We start from the raw sequence: 16,577 nt of genomic DNA on the forward strand, positions 1-16,577 counted from the left end.
CAAAATTAATAAGCATATTGAAACTGTTACTAACGACGCTTTCAGAAACTTAGGTTTTATAACCCAGTCAAGCCACGACTTCACGAAAATAGAACCAGTGAAAATACTTTACTATTCCCCCATACGGTCAAAACTAGAATATGCGTCAGTAATCTGGAATCCCATTCAAATAGACTTAATTCATAGACTAGAACGTATTCAGTCCAAGTTCTTAGATATCTCAAATTCAAAGCCTGTGGAGAATATCCAACATTCGATTCATACGATAATATAGTCTCAGAGACCAACTTCAGCAAACTAGGACTCCGACGACAAGTAAATTATCTGCTCTTTCTGTATAAAGTAATTAACGGTATAATAGACGATTCCAACTTATTATCAGCCGTATCATTTAATGTTCCCAGCTCCAAAGCACGTCCCAAGCAAAAGATTTTTCATTGCCAGAGAGCGAAAACGTCAATTCTTTCTGCCTCTCCGGTGTGGAGAGCGTGCAAATCTTTCAACACAATTTCATGTGTAAATAACACAATTGATATTTTCAATGAGTTTATCCAATTTTAAAAATACTATTACTGGAACACTGAATCTATTGTAGTAATATTATGTAATTAGAGCACTACAATTGGGCTCAGTCTGTTGAGCTCTATCAATAAATAAATAAATAAATAACATATTGCTTTACTTAGGAAAAATAACGTTCAATAAACTAGCAAATACAATTTGAGCGAAGGAAGTTATTACGGGATGAATAGGCTACATAACATTATTATTTTTTTACATTTGGACGTTCATTCTGTAATGTTTATTCCGAGAAACATGAGCCGGCTGATGTCACGGTTTACAGGGTTGCCAAATTGAAAGCTCCGGCCTCTATTAAAGATGGCCGTGCATAGATTAGTATCGAATTCATAGTTTTCGGAGTAGCTAAGCTAATTGGTGACATTCACGATCACATTTAAAATTAGTTACATTTTACACTATAGTTAGAATTCATTATTTTCCTGTCTAATACAAGAATGGGATAAATATATACCTGGGCAAATCTGGGTAGTGAGCTAGTACATATATAATTTCTAGACAAAGTATGATGACGGAGATCATGCAGAGAGTTTATTCAGTCACATTCTAGAACAGTTTCTAACCTCTAGGTGAATAATGGCCACAGTGAGTAGACGGCGAACAATCCCTTGATGTGGAGAAACGATGAAACCTTTTTCTTCTTTTCAAGTGTGAAAATTGCGTAACACACAAGCCACTGCACTGACCTCGAACGTTGACTGCTTTCGGTGACACAATTCCATGACCTTCCATTACACTAAACTTCTTGCCGTTTGGCATTCAAATTGTCCTTGCGTGTGCGGTGCCTATCGTGAAATCCGATGCTAAAGAGGTTGGTTTCTTGAGTGTGTTCCAAGAACCAGTCGTCAGTAGTAACCAGAGAACGTGCTGGAAGTGTCTATCTTCTTGATTTTTACTACAGGTTCCCAATCAGGTAGCTTTTTTTCCTGTATGTAGATATTGTCTTGTAAAACAGTAATATTTAAGAACAAATTAATTTCTAAATGAGAAAATTAAAGTAATTCTATGTTAACTTTGTCTTCATCAAGTTTGCATTTTCTTGCCTATTATCATCTTGCAATGCTAAAACGGATAATTTGACGGTCGTCTGACACTTTGTTTGTATTCTGCTAGGATCGGTTGATGTTTTACTCGGGGATGTAGATGAATGATTGATTTGGTTTATTTTACTCCTTTTCTCCCACTTTTGGCTAATCGTGAAGTTGAGGATGAGCAATGTTTTGATGAAACAAAAGAGACACTCACCAAGAACACCCATGAACACGCGACAGGCCAGGATTCAAACCCGGGACCTGTGGCTTTGTAGGGTGCTGATCACTCCGTCAAGGAAGCCGGTCAATGAAGAAAGGGTGTAGGATTTTGTTCGTGGTGCTAGCTTTCATACCAAACTTGCGGGAGTGAAGAAATGGACGAAATGTAGGTGTCGCATTGACATGACAAAGTTAGATTGGGAACACAGGCGTGCACAGACCCTGTGATTAGGAAGGGGGCAAACATAGGCACCGACTTAGGGGGAAATACAAATTCTGCCCCCCCCCCCCCCAAATTCCTCAAGACTTATGTAGAGGGTGGCCAGAAAATCCCTTTACACCTCCACTTATTTCATCCCTACGTGAATAATATTGACAGTTGGTTGTCCAAAACATCCGTATGTGCACCTCCATGATCCCTGCACAGCTTGATATGCCTCCATGTCCTCTTACTATTCCGCTTTAGCAGCTGAAGCGTCACAAGCTGGAAGGCTTCAAGCACACTTGCCCGCAGAGCATCATTGTCCACGTACCGCTTCTTCCTGACGTGTGATTTGATGATACCCCACAGGGCATTGTCTATTGTTGTAAGGTCCGTGCTTCGAGGCGGCCAAGGTAAAAATCTTAAATGTCTTACCATCTTAAATTGTTACACGCATTTAGTTCGGGTGTAAAGGGACTTTCTGGCCACACTGTACATTATATATATACAAATTGTGTATATACGCACGCCCCACATACACACATATTTACATAAAGTTTACCCTCTGGGCATTGGTCCCTCTATTGTTAAATATTGCCCTGCATTTTTTGAAAAATTTAAACAATGGTTGATTGACGAGATAATTGCACTTGTCATTATTGTATTAACATTTTTGGTTATTATCTTACACAAATCTCGTGTCCATTGACTAACGGTGATATTTATTATGGTAAACACACGGGCAATATTTATGTATTAATCTTAATGATTGATCGATTTATTGTTTTAAGTCCACTTTATGCACACTAAGGCTAATCGGGACGTTTCAAGTGGGATCCGAACCACTATGTGCCTCCACCGGGTATCTAACCCGGGACCCCTAGTATTAATCTTAAGTACTTCATGTTATTATATGTGTAAATTTAAGCATTTGACCCAGCATAAGTTGTTTTCCTTACATATATACCCTTGCCACGAGTTTGTTTACTTCCTTCCTGGTCAGCAATTAACTTTTCACACTACAAGGTGTGGTACTTTTGGTCACTCTCGTACCGCTACACGGGTTCGAATCCTGACCTGGGCACGGATGTATGCGAGTGTCCATTCATTAATTTAATCGTATCATCACTCATTCCCATCTTCTCAAATTAGCTACAAGTGGCACAAAAAGCGAAGTAAAATAATAAAGAAAAATTATAGAAATCAAAACCTAATCATTGTTCAGATACATGCAGCTCAATGCCAATATCGACTACTGATGGTATCATTGTTCAGACATTGTTGTTCATTTCCCATGTCGACTAAGGTTGCTAAATGCGCATGTTGTCTACTGATCTTGTTATTGTTCAGCCAGGTGTTCCTCAATGTCATTGTTGACTACTGCTCTTTCCTTTTTTCAAGGTAATAATAACTAATTACACTGTGGATTCATATCTTGATAGAGTTCAACCGGACAGACAAATCAGTAGAATATCACGTCAGTTAAAAGCCCAAATCATTCTGTGCAGTTTCTTGAGATGTCACACAGAACGTGAAGTCTGAAACAGTGATGTAATCGAATCGAGATTTTTAATCGAGTGAAAGAGTGGAAAGATGCATGAGGATCTCTAGCCGTTACTGATATTTAACAAAGTTTTTATTATGCAGGCAATTGTATTAAGAACGTAAAACTATATTTTTAAAATCTTATTGAATAACAACGCGAAAAGCATCTTATAATGGAATGTAATATTTACTCACTATTCACTGAGTCGACGATTGTAAGTAGAGCTGAGGTGATAATTCTAGTCTTTCGGAAAAAGTCACGTAAATCATAATATTTAATTTTCTGTTCCTTGCATTTAAGTAAAAATGAATCAATTAACGTAAATATTAGAAGTAAAATTTCACATTGGACATGTGTAAATTTTCTAAACAGTGTAGATTAGAGAACGGATTTCAAGACCCATACCTATTTGTTTTGCTACATCCTAGACTTATCCTATTTAGAGATATTTACGTTTCATGTACACAGCACCTCCTCTACGGAAATTCTGTGTGAGCTATAAATAGCTATAAATGCCCTAAAAGCTATATTCTGACCTAAAAAAACACATTTTAAACCTTTGACGTAACTTTTAAAATAACCTTTATTATGAACAACCCTTAATTGAATTGTTTGAATTGAATTGATTGCATTGTTGTTTTAAGACCAATTTATGCACATAAAGGCTAATCGGGACTGTACCCACAGTTTAGAGTGGGGCCGAACCACTATGTGCCTCTGATATCGAACCTACGACCTATTCGTTACGATGACCTTATTACTACTCCTCAGGGAGCTCCAAACTGGTCTTAGGAATCAGCAGCAGTTGAGAAGTTTCTCCATGGACACATCTGGGTTGTAACGATCACATTGAAAGTTAATGAAATTCTTACAATCCAGAAGTGCCCATAACTGTAAAAATGCATACTAACGGACGACTGGAAAAATGCACTATGGAGAACATTGAAAAGCATATGCAGTATTTTGAAATATGATGAAAGATGTTGTATTGGACAAACTGTATCTTGTCTATAATGAAATTACATGTAAGATTGCACCTCTTTGTATACAAATTGTACCTGAACTAGTTATTTCATTGTTATTTTTAATTAATAATTACAGGTATTAATTTATTATAAGCAGCTAAAAGCCCTGAAATGGAGTTTATAAAGTCCTAAATTCCTCTTTTTTTACCACCTAGAAATCTGTTGATGGTGATCTTACATATATACGATGACTGTAAATTTTGCTACATAAAGAATTGGCATAAAATTGTCTGTCGTAACGTTGTATATTTCGACTATATTTATATTTCCAGAGAGATTCCCTCTGCATTACGCAAAGCGGGAAAAATGTTTCATGCAGAACGAACTAAGGAAGAGGAGGAGAAACTTCGAAGCCTTTTCAACGACGAAGACGCTGAGCAGATTCAGAAAGACTTGGAGCACCTGAAGGAGTGGCTGAGGAAGCAGCCTCACTTGCCACACGACGTTGGTGAGTAACGACTCAATTGCATAACTTTTAAAGTACAAGTTCAATCTTTCCCAGCATTAAATATTGCAGGTGTTCCAGACCAATTGAATTCTTGGGAAAATCCAAGCTTTTCGTGTATGAGGAGATACCTTAGCTTGACGAAACTTGATCAGAAACCTGAGAGAAATTCTACGCTGGTGATCTGGCGTTCCAGCGGATGGAGACTGAAGGGAGGTTCTAAAATCGTGGACTATTCTCCAGAAATCAATAGTTCACATGATATAACAGCTTAAGTTCAATTCCTAAAGATGAGACTCAAGGTATCTCTTGAAAGTTTTTTAGTTTAGTCTGAACTTGTTAAAAACTCCAAAGTATTTTGAATATAATTTCAATTTTATGATTTGTATAATAATAATAATTATAATAATAATAACCAGCACCTTTTTTTTCTGTCACCTTTTTATTTGTGAACATGCTAGAATATTTTGAGTAGTTTTCATGATGAATGCAAGAACAAACCAATTTCAAGAGTACCGGAACGTGTCCTCCCAGATCAATATAAAACTGAAATTTTAAGTTTATATGACTGAGGGCAAGGTGTGACCCCTCCCCTTTCCCCCAGGAAAACATCCTGCTCACACCCTTACAATGCTGTGGTTGATCAAAGAGTTCAATTTATTTACAGTGCCGAAACAATGCATCAAAAATGCATTTTTAGTGGCTTCTACTTGCACGAGTGGCACCAATGTTGATATTTAAGTTAGGAAATATAATTTAGTTACTCAAAATACATATACTTTTGTTCTTGGTACTTTATATTTTTTTACTTCGATCAATTTGGGAGCTGATGAATTCAAAATGACTTTCATATTTTTGTAAGATCAAAATTTGTTTTCTGTATAAGGTAAATAAAATCACCGAAGAATTGCTTCGTATGCATTATGCATACAAATGTATAAGTTGAAAAATATGCATTTAGATGCATAAAAGCCCATCGGACGGGCAAGTGACACACTAAGGTGCATCAAAAGACACACTCCACAGTCGATATTCCATTTGATGAAGTAGACGTCCATCAAACCGGGAGACAATTTCCAATAAAATAAGATTACACGTTTAGATGTGTTATTTGATGCACTAAGAGTGCATCAAATTCGCTTTGATGCACTTCGTGTTCTCTGACTGGAAGTACGGTGTTACGTTTCTTTAAAGTAAAGATATTCTATTAACGATTTCAAGCGTACGTTCATTACAATATTTTATTGCAATTCTTCTTAAGAGAACAACGTGCATCTATTTTCTGAGATACTCTCTTAAGGGAGGATGCAATAATATCGATGTTAAAAAAATCCGAAAATAAGACGGTATCGTAAAACTCAACAAATGCATGCTAAAATATTATTTATATCTGTAATATTTTAATGATTGTATTGTTGTCAACTCCACTACCTTTGGTAGTTCCTTCATGCCTTCCTGATGTCGTAGTGGTTACATCGTCGCCTTGTAATTGAGGATTTTAAACTGCTGGTCAAGTTCCGAATAGCCTATCTGTAGGATAAAGTTAACTTAAAACAAAATTTTAATATTTCCTCGAGTTACGGAAAAAATGCTGTATTAGACAAAAGGCAATTGTTTCCTTGAGCGAAAAATAATCCTTCTTCTACATGTAAGTATAAACTGTGAAGACGCATGTTCTCATTGTAATTTCTAAGGCTTAAAAATACAGATTATGTTGGAAAACAATAAATTCATTTCACATTTAGATATATTTACTTCATTGTACAAATTAACTTAGGATATGTTTCTTCTTAGCTACAATAATTACATAGACATTATCTATTCCGTTTTCATTGGCAGTACTTTTCAAGCTAAATAAATCTATTTAGTAAATATGTTTGACGTTGAGAAGAATAATGTCACTTCAATGCTCAGTTCAAAGAAAGGTACCCTACTATCTCTAGCACTCACCACACGTCAGCACGTGACTGGATGTATGATCTGCCAACTCGGCAGGTTGGAGTGAGACCGGTAGTCGACAGGTATCTGCGCCCTGGCTCTCACGGCCTGTTGCGACACGGTGAAGATATATTTAATATCAAATCGTCTCAGGGAATCTCTTAGGTGCATAAATTGCTCCCCTTAAAGTAGCGGAAATTAATAATATGTTTCCAATATTGATGTTCCTATTTTCAGATAACACCATGCTGCTAAATTTCTTACGTGGTCGAAAGTACAGTTTAGAGGCCACGAAGACTAAGCTGGACAAGTTCTTCACTTACAGGGGAATCCTGCCAGAGTTTAGCCAGAATCTCGATCCACTCTTACCTGAAGTCAAATTCTCAATGGAACATCAGTGAGTATTACTGCAGGCAGTATATGTTATTTTATGTTTAACTTCAGTTCTTTAAACAACACTCACACTAACCTTACGAGAATATTTTCCATCTGTTGAATATTTCGGAATATTGACATTCTTGTTCCAAATTATACAACTCAACGATCAAAATGTTCATGCAATAAACATAGCAATATATTTGCATTACTCGCTTCAAATCACATTGTGCCACTACGCACATCACACAATGATAATAGCTTCCTAATGATGGGAAAGTCGAACTGTGAACTAGTTCTCGTGGCATTATTAACATGAGTCTGAAATGAACTGATAAATGGTCAATTTTGACAAGGATAGGTCTAGGAAACGACATATTCAAATTTAGAAGCATATGGTATAATTTTTTACATTCATTAAATTCAATATTACCACGTCCTCAAAAATACCCCGCTTAAGTAAACTACAAAAACGCTGAACGGAAATCTGTTTTAAATTTTCTCTCAATCATAAATTATATTTGGAGATCCGAATTTGAGGATGTAAGTAGGACCAACATTGGTGCAATATTTAAAGATCATAATTGATTAAAGTTTTTACTAAGTTTAATCACGCTCTTCTTCTAAATGTATTCTGAGAGAGTGAATTCTTGCGCAAGATGTGAAAAATCATTTTAATAATTATTGAATTTTAGTGTTCTTCAGTTGCATTCAATATTCACTTGACATTGTCCATTGTGTAGTTCTCCTACTGCATGTACCTATTTTAACAATTTGGTGCTTTTTGAGGTGAACAATTTCTTTAATTGTAATTTTATTCATTGTCTAGCGCAGAGGTTTTCAAACCTTATGCTGTCGTGGCTCACCTTCGCTTCGAAAATCTGTACGTGCCTTCGGTCCGAAATTATAATAGAATAATTCACAGGACTACCGAAAAATAACAGAAAATCTATTCATGTGTTTCTTCACTGTTGATAGACATACAGGTAATGAAAATACGAATATAATGTGCGTAATTGATGCAGGTGGCTTACAACTTTTTAATGTTTATTATCTTGTGTCAATTCATTCAGCGATTACTAATTCATCAGAATAAAGGATAAATACAGACAGTAAGATCTGACGCATAGTAGATGGTAACACAATTAAGCCTTGATCTTATACTAAATAAACTAAAGTTCCACCCTGCTATTTGTATAAATACTTTCTGGTTGTGTATTCCATCATTTTAGTTTAGTTCCACGTCTAAGGAAGACACTTATATAGTGTTGAAACGTTACGTGTAAAGTTTTTTTTTTCAATTTTTAATAAACTGCCTTGGTCAGCAATTTTAGTTTACGTGGATAATATATGTTAAAAATTGGCATACAGATACAGCAATGGTTGAATTTCTTCATTTACTTGCATTTAATTGTAGGTCTCTTCCTTCAAACAATTTTCTCAACGTGCGAAGCCAGTCACCAATGCTTTCATCTTTATTTTTTTTTTATTTATTTGAGAAATCCTGAATACAGAGAGAATTTATTTTATATCAGGATATAAACAACAGAGAGAAAAATAGAAATTAACAAATGAGAAGCACGCAGACATACACAAACATTATTAATTACCCTTCAGCTGCTTGATGCACGTCTTTCTGAAAGCCTGCTTAGATAGATGGAAGCCTGGAGGAACATTTAATGTATTGTGCCTTGTTTGTAGCCTATAGAGAAGTGACCATTGTTCTAGAGATAGCCTTGAGGGTTTTGTGTAAAAGAACTTGTTGCATTTGCTGTTGGTACGTGGGATCCGGATGTGAAGATGTGGCAAGAGTTCGTTAGTGAAAAGATGTCCATTCATGATTCTGAAAAGAAATGTTGGATCTGAAACTTAACGGCGAATTGAATGATCGTGAATTTGAAGAGTGGATAGAATTTCATGTTTGGAAAAGTTTGCAAGGGTTGGACATCTAGGTTCAACTATTTTGATGAAGTAATTTACCACTTTGTTTGTTCTCTTTATATTGCTATCACAGGCCATTGACCAAATACAGCAACCATATTCAAGAATAGTTACAACGCACATTGTAAAGTAGGTTTTGAGGGCAGAAACATGTGTGAAATCTGTAAATCTGTAAATTAGCCCAAGGGTTTTCATGGGTCTGGAAGTTGTGTAATCTACATGGCGGCTGAAAGTGAGTTTGCTGTCGAAAATGACTCCAAGATCTTTGTGCTGTTGTACGAACGGGATAATTCTGTTGCATAATCTATAGGATGGTGCTGTAAAATTGGATTTGAGGGTAAACCTCATAACAACAGATTTCTCGGGATTTATTTTCAGATTCCAGTCCCGTTACCAGATTTCAATCTTTCTCTTACAAAGCAGCATCTTCCTTTTGAAGGCTAGGTGCACAAATCCCTTTTACTTCGACGGGTATTCGCGATTAAAATTATCCGATATGCCATCTGGTGAGATTATCAGGAACCACTCCACGTAGGATACCCCGTTGCGCTTCGCCGTGTTGAAGCCATTCAAAGCATGGGAAACATGCGAAAAAGTAGCGTATACTGTTCAGTTGTTTTCTCTAAATCGTTTTGTGGTTCAGGACAAGTGAAAAGCTTACATGTGTTTTCCACCCCGTGAAATCAACAAAATGAAATGTTAAATAAATCAGGGAAAACAGAACTGATTGACAAGATTGGCATAACTGAAATGCGGCAAGGAAATTACGAAGAATGTACGAGTCTGTTCACTCTATTTTCCGAAATAATCTTTCCGGAAGATGATTTTATTGCCATGAAAGTAAGTTTTAAATTGTTCTTTATGAATATAACATTTTTTTCAAAAACAATGTATTATGTATGTAATTTGAAACAGGTTCAAGTCGATTAAGTGCAAAGATGAAAATAGTTTGAGTATTAATTAATGTCCCTAATCATAAAGGTAAGTCAGAAAAACATAATTGACATGCTAATGTTGCTGTTTGATTCAGTATGTCAATTTTCACAAAAGATTGAAAATAGCGTCAATGAAATTGTTGTTATTGTTATTATTATTATCATTACCCGGTGTTGTTAATAAACCAGCCTGCCTCTTTGGGGAAAAAACCTGCAGCAGCATGTTTTCATTTATTTCCTCCTAAGCTTTGCGATACAGGTGAATTGCTTCATTTTCAAATCATTTCTGAGAGCCCCAGTTAGGCAGTTACAACGGAGGTGCAGTGCAGATGAAACAGCACCGCATTAAAATAACCAGTGCGTATACATTAGTTTCGTGTGCGTTTCCCGTGTTATTTCTATTATCATAATTAAATGCTTCACCTTCCAGCTTCACCTTCGTTATAGTCCCTGGAATTCACATCGCATTCTCAATATTTAAATATAACGCGTAATTTAAACGTTTCTTCCATACCAGCAATAACAACACGCTGCTATTACGCAAGGACTACTACTACTAGTACTACTGAATGTAAACAAAGATCTATGCTACGTAGAGCGGTCATATTGGAAGCAACACTAGCGCTCAGGTGGTAATTGTAATCGCGAATAGAAGTTTCTTCAATGAATAAGGCATACTGCTTTCAGATTATTCTATATTCCTGTTTACAAAGTCATCCCAAAATTAAACTTTCACCAAACAGAGTTTGCATTTAACTGTGTAACATACTTTGTTCCCTACAAACTTCAACATTCATATGTTTATATATGCAAGGTCAAAAGTCACATCACGTGAACTTGAACTGAAAATTTTGATATTGTCATATAATTATATTTCTTAATGAAAACTATGCCCCCTTAGCTTTAAAACAAGCACAAGTTGAAAGTTATACCATAATTGGAAACAAAGTTATGAATTGTCTTATATGACCTTGAAGGCACATCAATTTTACATTTGTTATAAGTAGGGCTAGGACATTTATGACCTAAAAATAAAAAAAAATATGCAAAAGAAAATATGCTCTTATGACCTAAAATTTAACAAAATATGCACTATAATTTGGAAAATATTCCCTTATAACTAGACTGTTTCAAACATCACTAACTAACTTCTCCTGAAATATTTTATTTACATGCTAATTTTAGTTCACTTTATGGGCCCTGATGAATTAAAATGCACAATGGATACCTTCTGTAAATTTTCAATTAAAAATGAAAAATATCTTACTGGAGTCCAAAAAAGAAAAAACTCGACTGAAAATGGGAGTAAGAACGAACACACTTGCAAAATGATTGTATATTTTTTGAAAAGGCGAATATATGCTGAATATGACCAAAAAAAAAACACATCAAAATATGCTTTATCAGGTAGAAATTGCCAAATATGCCAAAATATGCCCTTAAAAAGCACCTTAAATCAGTTTGTTTCTTCACAGTATGAATTTTTATGCATATTTAGAGAACACATCACCCTTATCAAAAAAATATCATAAGTCCTAAAAATCCTAGCGCTAGTTATAAGATTGGCAACCCTGCTGTATGAATACCGTGTATCGCTGAGAGCTAAAATTTTACACATGTACATTACTTCATGTCTTCTACCATTCGATAATGTCATGGAAATCTGAAATGATCGGGTTGAAAAGTTCATTTTTTTTGGTAATGATTTGACATGGAATAAACCACATGAATGTACATAACATTTGTTTAATGAAGATTTATTAATAGAAACAGTGAGAAAGCCGATAATTTTATTTTATAGCCTTTTGTAGAATATACGTTAGTCTTCATTTTTTTAAAAAAAATGACCTGAAAACTGCAGTGTCTTTTAGTGATAATGCAATTTTAGTAACGTTAGACTTTGACACAAAAGAGAAACATTATTAAAAATGCAATAATTTTTCTGCCTCTCAGTGCAAAGGAATATTGCTAACAACTTTTAAAATGGAATATACATATATATATATGAAATTTAGGAAAAAAAATTCAAAGTGATACATTGATTTGATTTTGAGACATATTTTTTTTAATCACTGCAGGCAACTATCATGGTTTTGGCAATGACCAATCCGTGGAAAATTCTGAAAATTTAGCCTCAAGTTTCTCAGTAACTATGAGATGTAGAGAAGAAAAAATTTGAAATTTGTCTGGGTTATTTGATGTCGAATCAGTCAATGATCGACTGGCCTTTCCTTTCCCAGAAAAGGAAATTCTGCTTGTTTACAAATCCATGAACGTACACATAGTTCTTGTGAGAATAATAAAAAATAATAATTTTAAAGTCCATCTTACTTCCGTCAGCCATTTCCCATATTTTTCGCAGCATTGGAGACGTCTTTGTTTGTCAATGTTACACAGCTGCTCGATGAACAAGTAAAAATGTGAAAACGTTACATGCACATCGCTCTCCTCCTCAGTCCACTGAAAAATGCTAAGAACGCATAAATGAAATCAGGCTACTATACGTGCATCTTACTGTACCACGCCACATGCCACACAAATATGTTTTGTTGCCTGAAATTATTGTCATCAATTCTTAGATTCCTAATACTGTACGGTGTTGTGATGCCATACAGCATTTCGGGTCAAGCATGTGACATTTTCTGCTACCAATGAGGTTCCTGAACGGTACACGGTACATTGAATATTCAATCACTTTAGATTGAAACTCATCCATTTCGAATAATTTTCCCTCGTTCCATTTCTCGCTATGTACACTAACAATGGAATTGCCTATTAGTAGTGTGTTTTGTGGTATTATTAGCACAAAATCATACAAATGAAAGAGCCATATGCCCGATTTGGCTACACTTAAAACTATGCCAAGATGCCCATATGCCCCAATTGTTCAAGTGTGATATGCTCTTAATCCCAAGAATTCTTAATCCTAGTGTACAAATGAAGAATCACACAGTGTACAAATGAAGAGCTCATATGATTAAACAGCCAGATTTGGCTACACTTAAAACAATGTCAAGATGTCTATATGAATCAATCGGCCAAGTGTGCACACATTTAAATCTAAAGAATCTTGAGCCCTAGTGTACAAATGAAGAACCCTCAACAGACAGATTTGCCCATGTGTGCAAAGGCTGAATCTGTGAGATTGTTGTCCTCACCCACCCACACCCACTTATATTTACTTCCGGTCCGGTAATATGCAGAGACTTTCTAGAATTGCTCTGTGACTCTCTCATTTCTTACATCATAAACATATGATTTTTCACCTATAAGAATAACACTACATATGGTGTCATCAGGGAGTGTATCATGGAATTCACAGATAATTTTAATGTTTGTCCTGTCATTAACCACAACTTGTTTTCTTTTTGAAGTGTTGATGACAAACATGGGTCTCTGTGTTTTAAATTCATCTGGTGTGTAATACATGTCTGTATTGCCAGTAGTGACCCTTTTGTATGCTGTAAATGCTTCATATAATTTAAGAAAATCATCCTTGGACATGTCTAAATTATAATTTTCTCTAGGGAACACCTCATTTCTGCCATTTTTAAGATATATGTTCTTGATGTTGCAGCTATCAAATTTACTTGAATTTTTTTCCTGATTATTGTTTCTTCCAGTCTGAAACAGTACCACCACAAAATCTGGCATGTCATATTGTATACTGGAGAATGAGTTTGTAGCATCAAATTCATAATAGCTACCGGTGGCAGGCTTCTGCACAAATTGATATGTATAAAATTGTAAAGGCACCTGTGGATTTTTTAGGATATCTGCTTTGTATTTAAGAGCATAACTGGCCTCATATTCAACAACCGGGATTCTTAGCTCCATAGTCTGAATAAGGCACTTGCCCTCATCAGGTAGGGTATTAGACAGAGCTTCCCCAGTAGAATTTAATGTACTGTACCTCATCAAAGCATTATTATCATTGGCAGCTCTTCTAAATGTAATTCTTAAACCACCCTTCCACATAATATCTTTGTAATCTGAGAAGAATCCTGGCAACAGGCGCATAGGTAACAATACTGTGTGATTCTTAGATATAATTTTATCACCAGCCTCAAATCCACCTATCTTGTATTATGATGCCTCGGTCTTGGATAATTTTAGTGTGGCCAAAGCTGTAGAGGTAATACCAGGGTAATCCACTCTGTTTATAACAACACCATGTTTTCTGATCTCAATTTCAGAGAACAGATGTGGCACAAAATTGTCTACCAATTTATATTTGAATTTGCCGGATAATCTGTACCATCGAGCTTTACAACATCAAATTTGATGTATAGATCTGCTCTGTGGGGGTGTATAAAGCCATCCCCTACATCAAGATCAACCTCAATCTCTGTGTTGGGTTGATTGAAATTTGCAAAGGTCCTCCTGTTTGGGGGGAATGATTGTAGCTCATAACTCTCAATATTTTCCTTTTTTTTAAATGTATTTTTATTTAAATATTAATCTCTATGATAGCAGTTGTTGTGGCTCCAGCAAAATCAACTAATTATTCTTTTTCATTAGTGACCATCAACTCAATGTAATCTATTCTATTATGGCACACAGGAAAATATAATGTTGGTGATGGAGTGTAGATGATGGGCTCCATGAATTCAGAGTTAGGTTTGAATGTTGCAATGATCCCAGGTTGTTTGTGTGTGTCTATGCCATTCGGTTTGGTGATCATACCCTCGGCCACATTACAGTGAATATTTAGAGTCTCTATGGCTAAGAATTTAGGTATATTAATAGCAGTGTGTTTGATGGCTGGTTCAAGTTTTGTGTTGTTCCCAAATCCTAATAATTCTCCTATAGTACCCAGATCCACTGTTTCTGTAGCAGACACAATCTCTACTCTGTGAGTGACAGAATTTTGAGTTAACACTATACCTCTTGGTAACTGAGCATTTAGAGTAGATAGATTATATTGCCCTGGAGTGATGACAATGTTTTGATCCCCAACTGCAATCTTGTTGTTGTGGTGTGTAATATTAGGGATCAAGTACATGCCATAAAATGCTCTGAGAGCTATTGTTTTGTGATACACTATATCATCATGTAATCTAAGTTTCAATATTGAATTTTGGCTGGTGAGATGGAATACTCCCATGATGCTTCAGATACCACAGGGCTTTTTGAAAATTTTCAATTGATGGTTTATTTATTTGAGACATATATCTAAGAACAGATAAACACAGATGTCCACAATTAACATCTTTGAAGTTTTGAACACGGGCATTATTGTAATAAAGATTAGTTGATTTTAGATATTTTACTAAATTTTCAGGTGGAACAACTCCAAATGAATCAAACACAAATGCCTCATCTTTTAAATATTTAAGATAGCAGATCCAGTGAGTGCCCTGATTTTTGTACTTATCCAAATTAACTATGCCACACTCTTTGTTGAGTGGTTGTTCTGGTAAAGAATCAGACATGTACACACCTCTAAAATTTTTGATGCCCAGTGGCTTGATTAAAGCTTCAATATCTTGGTTTGTAAGCGTCTCTTGTTTTTTTTAAACTTATTCATGGCTCTCTTAACACCTTTGCCTTGTTTCTCCATGGCCAGATTATGGCGCTTCAATTCATCTAATTCTGCCCTATTCTTCTTGGCATCTATTACTGTTTTTGCTATAGCAGCTAATCCCCCAGCCAAGCTCCCCACAGCCCCAAGTGCTGCTAAGATGGCCGGGATAGTAAATATAAAGCCACCCACGTGATTTTTTTCTAAATTGCTGTAATTTTTTTAATTGAGGGGTACTAAGTAACATTTTCATATCTCACATGACTGCGATCATTTCCATGTGTATTTTGACAATGACCTGTACTTTGTTGTCCAGGGAGGGGCATTTTCTTTTAGAAATTTTGGAATTCTCTGGTTCCTCCCCTCCGCCCGCATCCATATTTACATTCAATGTGCATAAAATGTATGTAATCCGAATCTATGGTTCATTCCCCTTATAACGGTACCTCATTCGTCTGTCTAGGGCAATTAGCCTCCGATCTACAGTCATCTAAATGAAACTCTGCATTTTGCTCAAAATTGGCCCGGTCACAGCGTGCTGACATGACAAAAGGGCTTGGTAATCTAAAGGTCAAACCCGAGACCTCTTTATTACAAGGCGAGATGAGTTCACTGAGCCATCCGGAAGGCCCTTGGAGTTGCCTATCGGACCGGGCATTTGTATCATCCTCTATTTCTAATAGCTGGGAATGTATACATCAGCATCATGTATGTTAATTAAAACAATATTGAATTTCATTTGTGTCAGACTTTTACTTTTTAATTATTGGAGTTGGTTTATCAAAACATTTTATAATGTGTTACGTAACCTAAATCT

The 16,577-nt window shown here is 35.7% G+C and overlaps 1 protein-coding gene across 2 annotated transcripts in view; it reads left to right on the top strand.

The window, feature by feature from the left end:
- The first annotated feature begins 1,347 nt into the window (after nt 1-1,347).
- LOC145979493 (alpha-tocopherol transfer protein-like) overlaps nt 1,348-16,577 on the top strand; it is a 73,531-nt gene continuing 58,301 nt past the window's right edge. The window contains exons 1-3 of one of the 2 annotated variants that reach the window (XM_083112423.1): nt 1,348-1,492; nt 4,875-5,050; nt 7,223-7,382. In XM_083112423.1, coding sequence (XP_082968549.1) covers nt 4,909-5,050; nt 7,223-7,382 — 302 coding nt within the window. In that variant the 5' untranslated portion in view covers nt 1,348-1,492; nt 4,875-4,908. Of the gene's footprint in view, nt 1,493-3,557; nt 3,679-4,874; nt 5,051-7,222; nt 7,383-16,577 lie in introns of those variants that run through there. The other variant, XM_083112424.1, reaches the window with a different exon arrangement.

This window comes from Lepisma saccharinum, chromosome 26 (assembly GCF_977018435.1).
Source record: "Lepisma saccharinum chromosome 26, izLepSacc3.1, whole genome shotgun sequence".
NCBI classification, from domain to species: Eukaryota; Metazoa; Arthropoda; class Insecta; order Zygentoma; family Lepismatidae; genus Lepisma; species Lepisma saccharinum.